Genomic DNA, 15711 nt, shown 5'->3' on the forward strand with positions numbered 1-15711 from the left:
TTCCTTGCAGGATGCAGGCTTAGCTGCCAGGAGGCATGTGGGATCTTAATTCCTTGACAAGGGATTCTTCTGGTGCCTCCTGCATTGGCAGGTGATTGCATAACCACTGGACTGCTAGGGAAGTCCCTGTCACTTCTTTCTTACAGACAAGTTTGGGCCTAACAAAGATTTCTGGTCCCCTAACTGGACCACTGTCTCTCCACTCCTGCCCCTTGAGATTATTGATTCAGCAGCCTGTCAGACCTCCCCTCCCCATTTTCTCTGCCCTTGGTGCCTCCTTCTGCTCCTTTAGATTCTACCTGGTGTTCATTTCCTCTGAGAAGCCTTCCCTGCACCTGACCTGATCAACCCCTCATCCTCCTCATGCCTTGACCCCTCAACACAAGTTCAGGGACCTTGCATGGGCTTCTTCAACACTCTACTTTTCTTGCCATACCTGTTCTATGATCTCCTTACTAGACTGCAAGCTCCAGGGGCAAGACTGTCCTATTCCACGTTGGTCACCTTTAGTCTGTGCTCACCCAGTACCTGAGTATGTGTGTTGGACAAGTTTTGAATGAATGAAATTGTATTTGCTTGGAGTGTTCCTCATAAAATAATTATAGCTTACATTTTACTGAGTGCTTAAGATGTAGCAGGCACCATCCTAAGTGTTTTACAAGCGTGTCATCTCATATAACCCGATTAAGCACAGGCCATTTCTTCATATAACAGGTGGGGGGAAACTGAGGCACAGGGCTGTTAGATAACTCGGCGGAGATAGGCAGCGGGGAAGTGGAGGAGCCGAGGTTAGAATCCAGACTTCTTCCAGAGTCCAATTCGAATCGCAAAGTCTAGGAAATTTTGTCTCAGCGTGAAGTGCAGTGTGGGGATCATGAGCAGATTCAAGTCTCCTGCAAAGGGCTTTGTTTATGTTTCCCAGACAGGGGACGCGCTCCCGGCCGCCCTCTTGCAGGCTCCGGGGTCCTTTGCTGGGCTTTGGGAAGGGCCTGTGCATCCTGTCGGTGGCCGGGTAGTGTGCGCGTGAGCCCCCCCGATTAACTTTTAGAGCTGCCCGGCCCCCACGCCAGCTGCGCCCAGGTTCTCGGGTGGCGTTTGCCACCCGCAGGTGCGGGTGAGGCGCCACCAGCGGCGCGCGGAGCCCCAAGGCCGTCCCCCAGAGCGGTAGCCCTTCTCCAGGGGTCGCGGGGGTGGGGAAGGGGTGGTGGGAAGGGGCGGGCCCGGGGGCGGTGCCTCTCGCCGAGGCCGCCGCCTTCTCCCCGCGCTGGGCTGGCCGGGGTGCAGCGGGCCGGGTGAAGGGGGCGGGGCCTGGGGAGGGGCCGGAGCGCGGCTGCCGGTGTAGCTGCGGGAGCAGAGGAAGGAGGCTGTGCGTCCCCAGAGGCGTGCGCCGGGCGGAAGGACCGACGGACCCACGCGCGCAGGGAGAGGGCCGGCGGCGAGGTTGGTATCCGGTGGGCGCGCGGGCGGCGCGGGGAGGGGCGGCAGCGAAGGGAGCCGGAGCCCGGGGGAGGGCGGCGGGAGGGGCAGCGGCGGGCCCGGCGCCGGCTGCGCTCGGGGGTCGGCGCGAGACCCCTCCCCGGGCCGGTCGGGCGCGCGGCGAGCGCGCCCCGGCAGCGAAAGCGGAGCCCCGGTATCTTTTCTCCCTCCTCTTTTCTTTCCAGTCAGCGAAAAATAAACACCCAGGAAGGTAAAACAATAGCGGGGCCACCTGGGAGCGAGCCGAGCTCCCACGTTTGGGGCGGGTGCCGAGGGTGGAACCGGGAGTGGCTGCCCCACCTCGGAGCCCCTTCCAGATTTGCCCCCGCGGAGGGTGGGGCTACCCGCGGCGCCGGGGTTTGGTGGGAGGCGGAGGGAATTCCCTGGAGTGAAGCGTTTGGTAAAAGTATTGCAGGAACAATCGGGCTTCCCATGATTGCTCTACTCTGGGCGGGGAAACTGAGGCGGAGGCGAAGGTAGCGACTTAGCCAAGGTCAGACCGCAAAGGTGGACCGTCCTGATCCCGGATCGGGACCCAAGTGTCGCTCAGTCCCTCTTGGTTGTACTGCAGCCGTGCTTGCCTCGAATAAATCTCTGTTGTGTTTGTTTTAGAAATCTGCTGGCATTGTGGGACTGCTTCAGGGCTGCCGGACGAACGCCAAGTTGCTTCGTGTGTTTCGGGCAGGTCTAGGGCAGGTGGCAGCCCCGCCATGGATGGGGACGGACTTTTTGATGAAGAAACCCAAAGCAGGCGATGTCAGCCAGGGCGATTTGGCCGTCAAAGGTTTTGACAAAACCTGCCGTGTTCCCTTTCGTGGAATCCGAATGAGGGAGATTACAGACACCTTCACCGGGAAGCCAAGGACATTTCTGTATAATCAGTGGATGAAAGGATTTTCTCAGACTCTCTTTTTCCTTTTCCTTGAGGATTAATCCACAGCAGTCTACAATTCCAGTGGAAGCCACAAGGCACAGGATGTGGCAGGAGCCTCGAGCGCCTTCCGAATTGTTCTGGACCCTTCCTTTAGCGTAGAGGAGTTTAACATTTGCCACCCGCCGCCCCTCCCCGCCCCCACACTCCCTCCTGATGAGCTCCTTAACCTGTTCTCATTCCCTGAATTGAGTTCTATTTCCAAAACTGTCCTCTGCAGCTATAAGTGGATTGCCAGAAAGGAGAGATTAAGAGCTGGGAGGAGAGGAAGCGCCGAGCGTCGTGTCTCCTCTTGGCTGCCGACATGAAGTGCTTTTTCCCAGTGCTGAGCTGTCTGGCTGTGCTGGGTAAGTGGTGCTGCTTATCAGCGCGATCGATGGAAAGTTTAACCTGCTCCTGGTTCCTGTAATTCCTTGTGGTTCTTTCCCATCAACACGGCTTGGGGGGGACCCCGGGAGACGGCGGTGTGTGTCACAGGTTGGACTAGAGTACCCAGAGCCCCGTTTCTGACCCGGGAGGCATATTGTTCGTTGTCTTGAAGAAGGACACTAGCTGTCCTTAGTATCTGTCCTGGGCCTTGCTGTGGGGTCCACCCGTCCCTGACCACCCCCCCTCCCCCATCTCGGTCAATGTTGAGGGACTTCCATGTGGATTATGGATTGGTTTCTTGTATTTTTCTAAACGTAGTGCTTCAGCGTCTTCCTCTTCTCGTCTGTGTTGCTCCACATCAATTCCTAATCTGAAATGGCAACATTATTCCCACTCTTGGGAAAGTTGGTTTGGAAAGTTGACAATGATGGTGGGTTTTTTGAGGGGGGAAGTAGGAATGGGTGGAATAAGGGTTGAAGCTTTGCCTCATGTAAGTGATCTGTAGATAAAATGTTTGAGGGTCTGGTCATATGTCCCCTCCCCAAGGAAGTTAAGATCATAGTTCTGGGAAGAAGAGACACTAGAGGGATGGTGCCTGATAGGGGCTGTGCTTGGACTGGGTTTTGTGCCCCCACGGAAGGTCAGGATACTTAGCTTGGATGGAGAAACTCTGGCTTGAGAGGTGAACCCTTGACACCTTTCTTAAGGATTCTCTCCCATTGAAGAGCCCTCCCACCCCCCAATCCTTTGCCCAACATTCTCAGATTCAGTAGTGCTTTCCACGCCCTTGAATGCTGTCTTAGTCTTAAATACGGTATCTTGGGTTGAGGATAAGCTCCCTGGCCGGATGTGGTACATCCTCTCCCTCCATCTCCTTAGACTTCACAGCTGAACACCCCCTCTGCTCTCTGGGTACAGCTCAGTCCCCTGTATTCAGAAGAGGACATCACTGCTGCTTGTGGCGTTTCCATCTCCACATCTTGGTGTCTTGCATTTATGGGACTTGTGACCTGCTACCAGTGGAGATTGCTTTCATGCATTGTCTACTCCCTTGCAAGAGTTCACAGAAGGGCAGAAAGAGAGTGGACTTTGGAGATGGGAGATCCCGAGGTCAGATCTCGGCCTGACAGTGATTGATGTCTGAATCTCAGTAAAATCGAGTGATACCTCTAAGGATTGTCCTGACAGTTAAAGGTTATAAGGTATTGTAAATGTCTTGACTGCTTTGAAAAATATCTAGGGCACATAATGTGTGCCTGTGAGCTCAATCGTGTTCAACTCTTTGGGGCCCCATGGACTGGAGCCCATAAGGTTCCTTTGTCCATGGGATTTTCCAGGCAAGAATACTGGAGTGGGGTGCCATTTCCTCCTCCAGGGGATCATCCCAACTCAGGGATCAAACCCGGATCTCCTGCATTGCAGGTGGATTCTTTACCATCTGAGCCACCTGGGAAGCCCAGAATCGCTGGGAGAGCTTTAAAGAAATCTCGATGTCCAGGCAGCAACCCCAGAGCAGTTAAACCAGGTTCTTTGGGAGGACGACCCAGGCATGTATCTTTTAGCTGTCCTAGGTAATTCCAAAGTGCAGCCGAGTTAGGGAACCAGCGAGTGAGAGTGAGTTCCCCACGGCCGGCTCTGCGCTCCCCTCCGCAGCACTCACACAGACACCCAGTCCGGCGGCAAGTTAGTCAGTCTTCGGCCCAGGTGTGGGTCAGTGTCTCCCTGTCTCTTGTGTGCTCAGGTAGAATTAAGAAGACGGGTAGGTCTCCATTCACCAATACTAAATATTGTATTGGTATTTGCCATTCACTTAGTGTCTGGGTTTAAAATCAGTGGTTAGTGACTCATGTGGATTCAAGAGACAAGTAGGGAAAGCCCTCTGGGAAGCTTGGGTGTGGGGTGGACGATGTGGCTAAGGCATGAAAGAGGGCTGAGTGGAAGGGTGGGGCCCAGGGCAGGAGATGGAACCACCGATGGGAAGACAAGGAAATGTGGCATTTGTGCCTTTTGCTTCTCCTGGCTGCTCCAGAAATGTAAGGCTGCCAGCTGGTCCCCCTGCTGTTCCCCTCTGGGCTGCTCTGTGGAGTGGAGCTGGGGCCACTTTTGTCTTCTACTCCCAGCCTCAAGTGTGAACAGGTGCCATGGAGGAAAATGAGTGTCAGGGTGGTGCTGAAGGGGAGTGGTGGCCGAAGACCACACCTGGGTGACAGTGGGGAGGTTTAGAGCTGTGGAGGGCCCGGGTTTTTTTGATCCCTGCTAGTGAAATCTCACCTTTTCTCATCACTCGATGGCTGGCAGCATGGCGGGGAGGGGGAGTGACTACTACTTTTTAACCTTGGAGACCAGCAGGTCTTTGTGGAGGGAACAAAACCCAGGTTGGAGTCTTATAACCCGCTTGCAGCCTGGTGTGGTCTGATTCATGCGTCATCATTCTTGCTGTGTAATGAAAATTAATGTGTAATATGAATTGAAAATAGCAAAGATGCTCAAGGTTTTGTGTCCAGGTGGGTCACATGCTTGGAATAAAATTTTGTTTGTAAAAAGTAGGATCAAGGTTAAGTGTTCTGCAAAATGAGACTGATCCACGTGCTGCCAGCCTCTAGAAGGGGCAGTTTGAGTTAGAAATCCCTGTGACAGTGTGTAAGGAGTAAACAGGGTAAATCCAAGATGCTTGTCTCCCCCTCGCCATCATCAGACCCATGTTTTCTGCTCCCTTCCTTTGCCACTGTCTAGGCTTTAGGTCAGGTTTCTCCTTTTCCGCCTGCCTGGGTACCAATTCCTGCCGTCTTGACCACTGTGTCTTGTTTCTTCCTTTTGCACCTGTGAGTGCCCACCTCACTAGGGAACCATCAGCTGCTATGGCTACCCTTGTCCCAGTTCTAAAGCCATCTTAAGCATGGGCCTGATTGAGCCACGAGGATAGTATAAAGTTTCCACTGCTGAGAATGGGTGGAGCCAGAGGGGCAGAAGAGAAGAGAGAGTAGGGGCTGGTGTGGATGTGGCTTGAGTGTGAAAGAGGGAATGAGGAAAGGCTGCTTGCAGCTGTGCCCGTGCCTGGGAGCAGCCCTGCATGAGTGACAGAGACATGGAGAGGTGACCACAGTGTCAGGGGGAGACAGAATAGGATTTGTGGCTGCGAGAGCAGGAAGGGAATAATCAGGAAAGATGAATATAAGCTTTAGGCACATAAAGCAAATTGTGATTTTGCATAACCATGAAGAGTTATGCCTTCTAGTCCAGTGCTGATGTTGCAAACAAGATGAAATAGCTTGAAAGTGTTCGCAGTGAAAAATGTAGGAGACTGGGACATCCCCGGATGGACACAGAGAACTCGTGAGTGGCTCATGGTCATTCTTGCTCTTCTCCAGTGGGAGAGAATTTTCATTTGTAGAGTTTGAAAAGCCTCTCATTTGAATACCGTGGACCGAGGAAGTGATCAGTTCTTTCCCAGTCGGGGAAGGCTTCTTAGGGGAGAGGCCAGAGAGTGCTTCCAAAAGAGATTGAAAGGAACTTTGATGTTCTGGTGGGAGTGAGCTCAGAGGCAGGACTGGGGTGATCAAAGGCTGAGGAGAGGGAGGAGGCAGAGGAAAGCAGCAAGGTGGCTAGGAGCAGTCAGGGAAAGGGTTCTGATGGAAGAAGACAAGGATTGTGGTTTATGGATGCATCAACACCACTGTTCCAACAATTTTGCCAGAAGCAATGCCCTTCCCTTTCCTGGGGACCATTTGACAAGGGTGCCAGAGAAGGGAATTCTTGTCAGGACTAGGCTAGCTAAGATGCCTTTCAACTGTATGAGTCATTGAGCCACCCCTGGGTACCCAGGGTTGTTTTAAGATGTCCCAGTCTCCTACGTCTGTTACTGCAGCAAGAGAATAGTAGTGTTACCACCTCTCCTAACTCTAGCCCTTGCTGTGAAGAAGTCCTTTCTCTTTGAGTCCTCAGTCCTGCAAGATAGAGACCTTACATTATCCTCTTTCTGTAGTTGGGGATATTGAGGTCTAGGAAGGTTCAGGAACTCACCTGGAGGTAGATGACTGTTGTTTAGTCACTAAGTCGTGTCCGACTCTTTGTGACCCCATGAACTTCAGTGAAGGACAGCCCCCTGTCCTTCAGTGTCTCCCAGAGTTTACTCAAACTCATGTCCATTGAGTCAGTGATGCCATGCAACTATCTCATCCCCTGTTGTCCCCTTCTCCTCTTGCCCTCAATCTTTCCCAGCATCAGAGTCTTTTCTAGTGAGTCAGCTCTTTGCATCAGGTGGTCAAAGTATTGGAACTTCAGCTTCAGCATCAGTCCTTCCAATGAATATTCAGAGTTGATTTCCTTTAGGATTGACTGGTTTGATCTCCTTGCTGTCCAAGGGACTCTCAAGAGCCTTCTCCAGCACACAATTCGAAAGCATCAATTCTTTAGATGACTGTGCCAGCTTGAAATGGTGCTCCACAGCCATACGGACCCAGACCCTTTTTGCCTTGTTTCAAGTGCGTGCCTTTATTCCCAAGATCATCTCATAGTCCAAGATGGCTGTGTTAACCCCAACCATCAGGAAGGAGGAAAAGAATTGGTAAAGGGCATGCCCTTTTAATTTAAGGACATTTCCCAGAAGTGTACCCCTCACTTCTGCTTACATCCCCATTGGTTAGAACTTGGTCACATGACCATACTTTGCTGCAAGGAAGGCTTGGAAATATCCTTAATTCTCAGTGTCCAGCCAAAAACTAGGGTTCTGTTATTACACGGGAAGGAGAGAACAGATTTAGCAGGGACAGGTACTGGTCTCTGGGACACTTACAAAGCTAGGAAGTGGCAGAACAGGGTTTTGAAACCAGGACCACTTGGTTCAAATCCCATGTTCTTTCATCCTACAAGTTGTCTGTCTGAGTATGAGTCCCCTCCCCTGGCGTCTTAGAATCCTTAATAGGAAGACAAGAGCTAGATAAACCAGCTGTTACGTGAAGCAACACAAATCAGCATGTAATTGGACACTCAGAGTGGTGGTTTTAGTGGTAGCATTGTTTATAGAATTCTTAGGTGCCAGTCACTGGTAAACACTTTCTATAGCATGACCTTCTGTATAAAGTGCGTAGGGACCATCTCTGGCGTGTTCATTACTGTAGCCCTAGAACTCAGCCGTGTGCCTGGAGCAAAGTAGCTGTTCATTTAATTTTTTGATGAATGAATGATTTCACAAGGTAGGTGTTGTTTCTGTATCAGCTCCCTTGATCAAGATGAGGAAATTCAAAACTCAGGGAGTTTAAATCATTTTGCTGAAAAGGAAAGAGCTCAAAATTGGCAGAGCTTGGATTTGAATCCAGCCTTGTCTGGCTATAGTGCTTGTGCGTTTACTCCACCAAACAGGGGTTCTTCACCTTTTTTGTGAAGGAAAAAAGGATCCAAAATGGGTCCTTTTGGCAAGCTGCTGAAGTCTATGGACCTCTTCCTAGGATAACGTTCTCAAATGTATAAATAAATAACATAGGATTAGGGAAAATCAATTTTATTGAAATACCCTCACCAAAATATTAACAAAAACAAATTTATAACATAGCACTAAACTTCTTTAATTACACATTAAATAACAAGATCTAACAGTTGTGTAATTTTGGTGTAGTGAAGGGTGCAAATGATGTTTTGAGGTATCTGCATCCACTGTGATGTGATATGAAAGTATGTATGATTTGTATTGTGACAGAGTCACAGGTCTTGAATATATTACCATGATACTTACCTACATTCATAATCAAAGGAACAGCTATTTACTTGCTTGTTTAGTCGCTAACATGTGTCTGACTCTAGCGTCCTCATGGACTGTAGCCTGTCAGGCTCCTCTGTCCATGGCATTTTTCAGGCAAGAATACTGGAGTGGGTTGCCATTTCCTTCTCCAGGGGATCTTCCCAACTCAGTGATTGAACCCGTATCTCCTGCGTTGCAGGCGGATTCTTTACCGCTGAGCCACCAGGGAAGCCCCAACATTCACTTAAGAGATTAGTGAAAATAAGGATGCAGTTTTTTTCTCATTCAAATTCATCTATCTCCTGAATTCTGTCCACAGATCCCTGTGAAGTTCAAAGTAAAGTTCAAAGTAATCAGTAGTTGTCAGCAAAAACCCTGTGGAAGAAGTCTTGGGCTGGGCTTTCAGAAATGGGTGGGCTTTGTCTGAGGAGGCTGTTCTCTTCCCAGGAGAGTCCTGCTAATGCAGAGGCATCAGCAGTCATAATGATGGCAGAGTGGCCCTTTAGGGACTGGATAAATGACTGTCGGTGGTTTTAGGGACCAGTTCATGTGGGATGATGCCGGACACAGGATTTGGTTTGGACTGTAACTGAGTTTGGGATTTGGGCTTAGACTGGGTCCCTGGAACCCAGGCAGACCACTTCTGCTGAGCCCTGGCCCAGGAACTGGAAGATGTGGCTCTACTCAGTGGCCTCTTGTGGTCCCTGGCCTTGTGCACTCTGAGCTATGGCACCGTGATTAGTATCTGTAGGTTCCTTTGGGAGTTCCTTGTTCACCGTGATTGGACACCTGTTTCTTTGCTGCTTCAACGTGAGCACAGCTATTCCTTGTAAAGGCTTGGATTTTAATTTAAGGAAATTTAGGACACCTGTGTGTGAATGCCCCTGATTTTCAGAGACATGAGTGGTTGCATCAAAATCAAGCTTCTTATGTGTAGAAAATCACATTGTGCCAAATTCCCTCATCAAGACCCCTTTATTAAGTGACTAATGATGGACCCCAGTGGCAGACACTTAACAAAGACCATGGCAGTGGGCCTCCCTTAACTGGAACCCCAGTTAAGTGGGATTTTGCTTTTATTTTTGAACTCCACTTTCAGGAAGGTGAAATCACAAGATGGCAGCAGCAGGGATTGATTCTAAAAACTGGCATTCCAAGCCACTGTCAGCCTCGTCTCTCCATCTCCACAACTCTAATTATAGTAGCAAAAGAGAAGGATGAGCCTAGGGGCCCTGGAAGATTCTGAATCAAAGATTAAATTATATTAACTCCACTCAGGCTGGGAAGTGGTCAGATGGGTCTTAAAAAGCTTTATAATAGGCTTTATGATAATGAGAGTTGAAGCAAAGTTTCTGCCCAGCCGTCTAATGAAATTCATCTGAATACTGCATCATTTCCCTTCGTCCGGGTGATCCAGGTTTTGCACAACCATGTTCCTGCCCTCGAGGTGGTGTGCTAAAGCCGGGGGTGAAAAAAAAAAAAGTGTGGTAGATGACTTTTTGCAAGTGGACAACCACAGGCTCTCCAAGGACTGTTGTCTTGTTGGGGAAGGAGAGGCCAGGCAAGTTTATTCGTGCCTTCAGCTAAGCAGGAGTAAAGGGAATTCTTTGTCCAGGGAAGGGGTGTGACTGGAGTAGCCCTCAAACGCTCAATCTGGAAACATTTTCTGCCTGGGCTGGAATTTGAGGCAGTTTTTTTTTTTTTTTTTTTAATAATAAGAGAGTGAGGTCCTCGCAGAATTGTGGAATGGAGGACACCAGGACACAAGAGGATGCTTTGAGAAGACTTCTTATTTGTTTATTTATTTAGCTGCACTGAGTCTTAGTTGTAGCATATGGGATCTTAGTTCCCTGACTAGGGATCGAACCTGGGCCCCGTGGTTTGGAAGCACGGAATCTTACCTCCTGGACCACCAGGAAGTCCCAAGAAGCCTTCTGAAGGGGTGGGGAAGCCCTAGTGTCAGTGGGCCTGGGTCCTAAAGGTGCTGGTTGGAAGAATTGGAGTTGTCGGTTGGTGTAGGTATTTGGGCCAGAGACAGATGGCAGATACCAGAGAGCTGTAGATGTGTGTAGATAGGAGAAGTGACAGAGAGGGTAGGGGACATTACTGGAGGTGGGGGGTCTTGAGTGGAAGTAAAGGGGACCTGTTTTTGTACTGAAGGAAGAGCTTTTGTTCATCATAATCCTAACAAAACAACTCAAAGAGATCAGTGTCTAGTCTTCTTGTGGGGACCTCTTGCCATCAATTTACAGGTCCCCAGACCTTTCCTTTATTAAAGCAGGAAGAAATCTGATACCAGCTATGTGTTCTTTTCCCTTATAATTCTTTGATGTTGTGGGATCTGTTCAGGATTGCCTTAAATTGGAGTTATTTTCATGTATTTGATTGTTTTGTTTGTAACACCCATTTCCCCTTACTCTGCTCTTCCTTTTCCATGGCGACCTCTGCAAACACCTCTTCTGTCAGCTGGGCCTTGGATCCTGTTTGTGTTGTTGATAATGGAGCCACGTCATGAGATGGGCTGCCTGTCTTCTCAGGGATCCTTTTTATTAACTCTCCTTACCCCAAGAGTCCCATAAATTTGAAATCTTCTGTCTCCTAGAAAGGCAGCATTTAGTAGGTAGTATTAATCTGTTTTTTCTACATGATAACCAGTGTGATCCCTCACATTTGGTACAGTAGTCTGGTTTTAAAGCAAAATTAGCTTGGTGCTTGGAGAAGGCAATGGCACCCCACTACAGCACTCTTGCATGGACAGAGGAGCCTGGTGGGCCGCAGTCCATGGGGTCACATAGAGTCGGACACGACTGAAGCGACTTAGCAGTAGCAGCTTGGTGCTCACACATAGCCTGGATCCATTAGGTACCTTAGCCCTGTGTCTGTACCTTAGTGGAAGTGGTATCATGGTTAGGTGTTTTTGAAACTTATAAGGTGGCCAGCTTCTCCACCCTCAAGTGTTACTTTAAGAGCTGTAAGGAGCTTGGGTAACTTAACCAGGATGTGTTTGCTCCTTAGGTAAAATTAACTGATTGCATTGGCGACCTTGATTTGACTTTGGTAGGAAGGGCTTGGAGGAGGAGGAGAAGGAGGAATGGGAGATCTTTGTGTGAGTAACTGTTTGTTGCTCCAGGGCAAACCACGCCTCCCCGCCCTGGCCAGGTACCCTCCCCCTGCCGCCCCGCCCCTTTCCTAAAGACCTCCAGAGAAGGAAACTTTGCAACCTTTTAGATGCAACACATACATTGAGAAGGAAGACTTGATTTTCACTGATTTAAGTCATAATTTAAAACAGCAAATAAAGTGCTTCAGGGTAAAATGTTATATAAAAGAAAGGTGATGAGCTATTGGTTGCAGTTTCACAAGATAGCTTATATATGCTTGCTTTATTTCTTTGACTTTTACTTTTTGGATGGTGTGCCGTATGAATATAGTTCTGTTGTAAAAATCTAGTATACCACAGACAGAAAGCTTTCCTGGTGGCTCTGATGGTAAAGAATCTGCCTACAAGGTGGGAGACCCAGGTTCCTGGGTCGGGAAGATCGCCTGGAGAAGGAAATGGAGAACAACCCACTCCAGTATTCTTGCCTGCAGAATCCCGTGGACAGAGGACTCTGGCGGGCTACAATCCATGGGATCACAAAGAGTCGGACATGACTCAGTGATTAACAGGAGCACAGACGGAAAGTAAAATGTGGAAGTTCCCCTCCCTGCTCCATGTCCCTCTTTGAGTCTGAAATACCTTCTTTCGGAGAAGGCAATGGCACCCCACTCCAGTACTCTTGCCTGGAAAATCCCATGGACAGAGGAGCCTGGTAGGCTGCAGTCCATGGGGTCGCTAAGAGTCAGACACAACTGAGCGACTTCACTTTCACTTTTCATTTTCATGCATTGGAGGAGGAAATGGCAACCCACTCCAGTGTTCTTGCCTGGAGAATCCCAGGGATGGGGGAGCCTGGTGGGCTGCCGTCTCTGGGGTCGAACAGAGTCGGACACGACTGAAGTGACTTAGCAGCAGCATACCTTCTTTATAGTTTGATACAGCATATTCTCCCAGGCTTTTCCCTCTCATTTCTATTCATACACTCACACAAATACAGCTTTTTTGACATAAATGGACTCACAAGAACATATGGTTCAACAACATGATTCTCAAGGGGTGATTTACTCCACTCTTTTTTCAGTCTTAATTTTATACTCATATCAGAACTGATTTTGTTATTTTATAGCTAGTAGAAGCTGTAATTGGTGAAGTCATTAGGGAGCAGCAAGTCTTACTCAATAGCCATATAACAGAATAATTTTGTCTTGTGGTATCAAGAACAACAGTCATAATGAAAACACTGCCCTTAAGTGTTAATGTACTTAAGAGAAATAATTGACTTGTTCATTCTGAATATTTTCTCTAGAAACACATACATTTAACAAATTAAGCACACCCATATTTTATTGACTGTCTTAATTATAATCTTGAATTAAATAAAGCCCATTTAAAACTCATTGAGAGGACAATTGTAAATACTGGATTTTGTGTCCAAGTCAATCAATTGCTCTTATTTGTTCATAGACTAGGAAAAAAAATGAGAAGTTTTCCTGCATTTTCAGCTCCCAAATAATTCTTCCATTTAAAGTGAACTGGACTGGAGTCACCTTTAAGGTTGCTGGCTACCAAACATTCAAGACCTTAACCCAAAGGAAGATAATTTTTTTCCTTTAGTCCTGCTGGAGCAGCTATTGCTGTAAAAAGATTATCATTTCAAAGTGTTGGGTTACTTCTCAAGTTCACTAGTATGAACTTTCTTTAAAACCTCGGGAGCAAAAACAGATTTGGATGGTTCACCTTTAGACCTGATTTTTAAAGTAGTTGCTATTTTGGAGGGATGGTGGTTGGATTCACATATCACAGCCAACCCTTCTTAAACATCAGGGTTTGACCTGCTGCCACCCATCCAGAGAGCTCTGTTGTGTTAGAGCCTCCTTACGGTCCTTTCCTGAAAAGACTTTGATCTGTTCCTTCAAGAAATACCTGAGTGCCTTCTACAAGCACTCATTGTTCTGTTATCTCAGATGCCAAGAACTAAAAGCTAACATCATAATGACCATTTTAAGTAGTCACCTGGTATGCATTTTAATCTTTGATAAATAGAAACATTAACTAAAAACACCTCTGACGTTAGGGAACTCTTTTCTGTCCCTAAGGTAAAGTCTTTTTCTTGCTGTTTCTTAAATCTTCTTGTTTTGTTCTCAACTCTTCTTCAGCAGCCATGAATTACACATACCCTAGGCAGTCCTGGTAAAGAGCCCTTTAGAAGTAAGAGATAATACCAATGCTGGTGGGAGACTGGGGCTGGGGAGAGGTAAGGGCGAATTCTTTGCTTTGAAAATATGCAAATATCCCGAGTCCCGGATATATGGAATGTCTTTATTAACTGATGGGAATTTTGTATTGGAACTGGGATTTTCATACTTGGCTCTGAATTCCTGTTGTTGCTGTGCTCAGTCGCTTAGTTGTGTCCAGTTCTTTGCCGCTCCGTGGATTGTAGGCTCCCCCAGGCACCTCTGTCCATGGAATTTCCCAGGCAAGAATACCAGAGTGGGTATTCTCTTCTCCAGGGGATCTTCCCGACCCAGGGGTTGAACTGTGTCTCCTGAATTGGCAGGTGGATTCTTAACCACTAGTGCTACCTGGGAAGCCCACCAGAACAGAACAAAAGAAAACTAGAATGATCACATGCTTTGCCATCAGATAGGACACAGCATCCATACCAAACTTCCTCCTGAGGACTTTGGTGTTGAGGGTGTGGTGACGCTAAGATTGGGCCTATCCCTGGTGGCTCAGACAGTACAGAATCTGTCTGCCAGTGCCAGAGATCTGCATTCTTTCGATCCCTGGGTCAGGAAGATCCCCTGGAGAAGGGAGTGGCAAACCCACTCCACTATTCTTGCCTGGAGCATCCCCTGGACAGAGGAGCCTGGCAGGCTGCAGTGCATGGGGTCTCAAAGAGTTGGACACGACTGAGCGACTAACACACACACACCTGGTACTCAGTCCCAGAACCTGGAGCTCTCACCACTGCTGTTTTCTGGAAGCTGCTGGGTCAGCTCAGTGGGAGGTGGGTGGGGCAGACTCTTCCAGATCTGCCCCTTCTCAGAGGCCCTCCCTTGACCTGGGATGATCCCTGACCAGCACTGGTCTGTGCTTCTCTCTCCTGTCCCTGGTGTTTCTCCCTGCTTCATCCCCTAAGTCAGAAGGTCCCAGGCGGGTTGTAAGCTGTGCCTGGTGGCCTTGGCCTGAGCCCCATAGCAGGTGGTACTACTCCTGGGAGACCCTGTGTGCCAGGCCAGCCTTCTCTCCACTAGCAGCTTTCTTCAGAAGCCTTTCTGGTTTTCCTCAGTGGTTTTGTTCTGCGTTGATTCTGTGTTGATGTGGAGATGAATGGTCTGTTGGGGATTCTGCCTCGCAGATGGACATGTCTGTTAGTTTATTAGAGGAGTGATTGTGCAGATAGATTTGTTCCCGGCTCATCCCCAAGCTAGACAACCCTCTGCGACACTGTTTAGAGATGATTTGCTGAGCAGTTTCTTAATGTCTTCTGATGTTCCAGTACAGTAAGATAGCTTGCTGACGAGTTTTGCAATCTGTCTGCTGGTATCGCATTACAGGAAAGCCAGATTGCGTTCGGAGCTCCAGCTGAGGTCGCTCTCCTTCCCTTCGTCAGGATGGAGGATAGCTTTTAGCTGGGTGTCCCTGTACCTCTCAACTGGGAGGAGCGGCCGTCCTTTTCTTTCTCATACTCGAATCTGAATCCTGGTCCATCCACCCCACCCCCTACCCGCAAGGGTGGATTGCTAAGAAGGTTGATACTAGTTAAGACAATGATTGTGCCTCTGGACTTGAATTCACTTTAGAAAAATCTTAGCAGATCTTATGCATAATCCCCTTATGTTAAAGGGGAATTATTTTGGAGGTGAGGGAGAAACTGATGGCCTGTATGGGGAGAGAGTGGAAGAAGGCCTGGAAAAACTCTCCCAGCAGAAGAGAAGGAGGCTCTGGGATACGTCACCTTTGTTTTAATTAAAACACTATGCAATGCAAACATTTGCCTTCCCCTTCTTACCCCACCACAGAAGAGCTGTAATTTCCCATATTTGGAGTCTCAGGAGGGCCAGGCCACATCTGAGGATAAGGCCAGACTCAGTCTAT

At 48.5% G+C, this 15711-nt stretch overlaps 1 protein-coding gene across 4 annotated transcripts in view; it reads left to right on the forward strand.

Annotated features, from left to right (window-relative positions):
* The first annotated feature begins 1317 nt into the window (after positions 1-1317).
* Positions 1318-15711, forward strand: part of IGSF3 (immunoglobulin superfamily member 3) — a 129981-nt gene continuing 115587 nt past the window's right edge. Inside the window, exons 1-2 of one of the 4 annotated variants that reach the window (XM_027535813.1) lie at positions 1318-1440; positions 2089-2754. In XM_027535813.1, the coding sequence (XP_027391614.1) occupies positions 2712-2754 (43 nt within the window). In that variant the 5' untranslated portion in view covers positions 1318-1440; positions 2089-2711. Of the gene's footprint in view, positions 1441-1600; positions 1688-2088; positions 2755-15711 lie in introns of those variants that run through there. The other 3 variants (XM_027535823.1, XM_027535828.1, XM_027535817.1) reach the window with 3 other exon arrangements.

The sequence above is a fragment of the Bos indicus x Bos taurus genome, chromosome 3, assembly GCF_003369695.1.
Source record: "Bos indicus x Bos taurus breed Angus x Brahman F1 hybrid chromosome 3, Bos_hybrid_MaternalHap_v2.0, whole genome shotgun sequence".
Taxonomy (NCBI): Eukaryota; Metazoa; Chordata; class Mammalia; order Artiodactyla; family Bovidae; genus Bos; species Bos indicus x Bos taurus.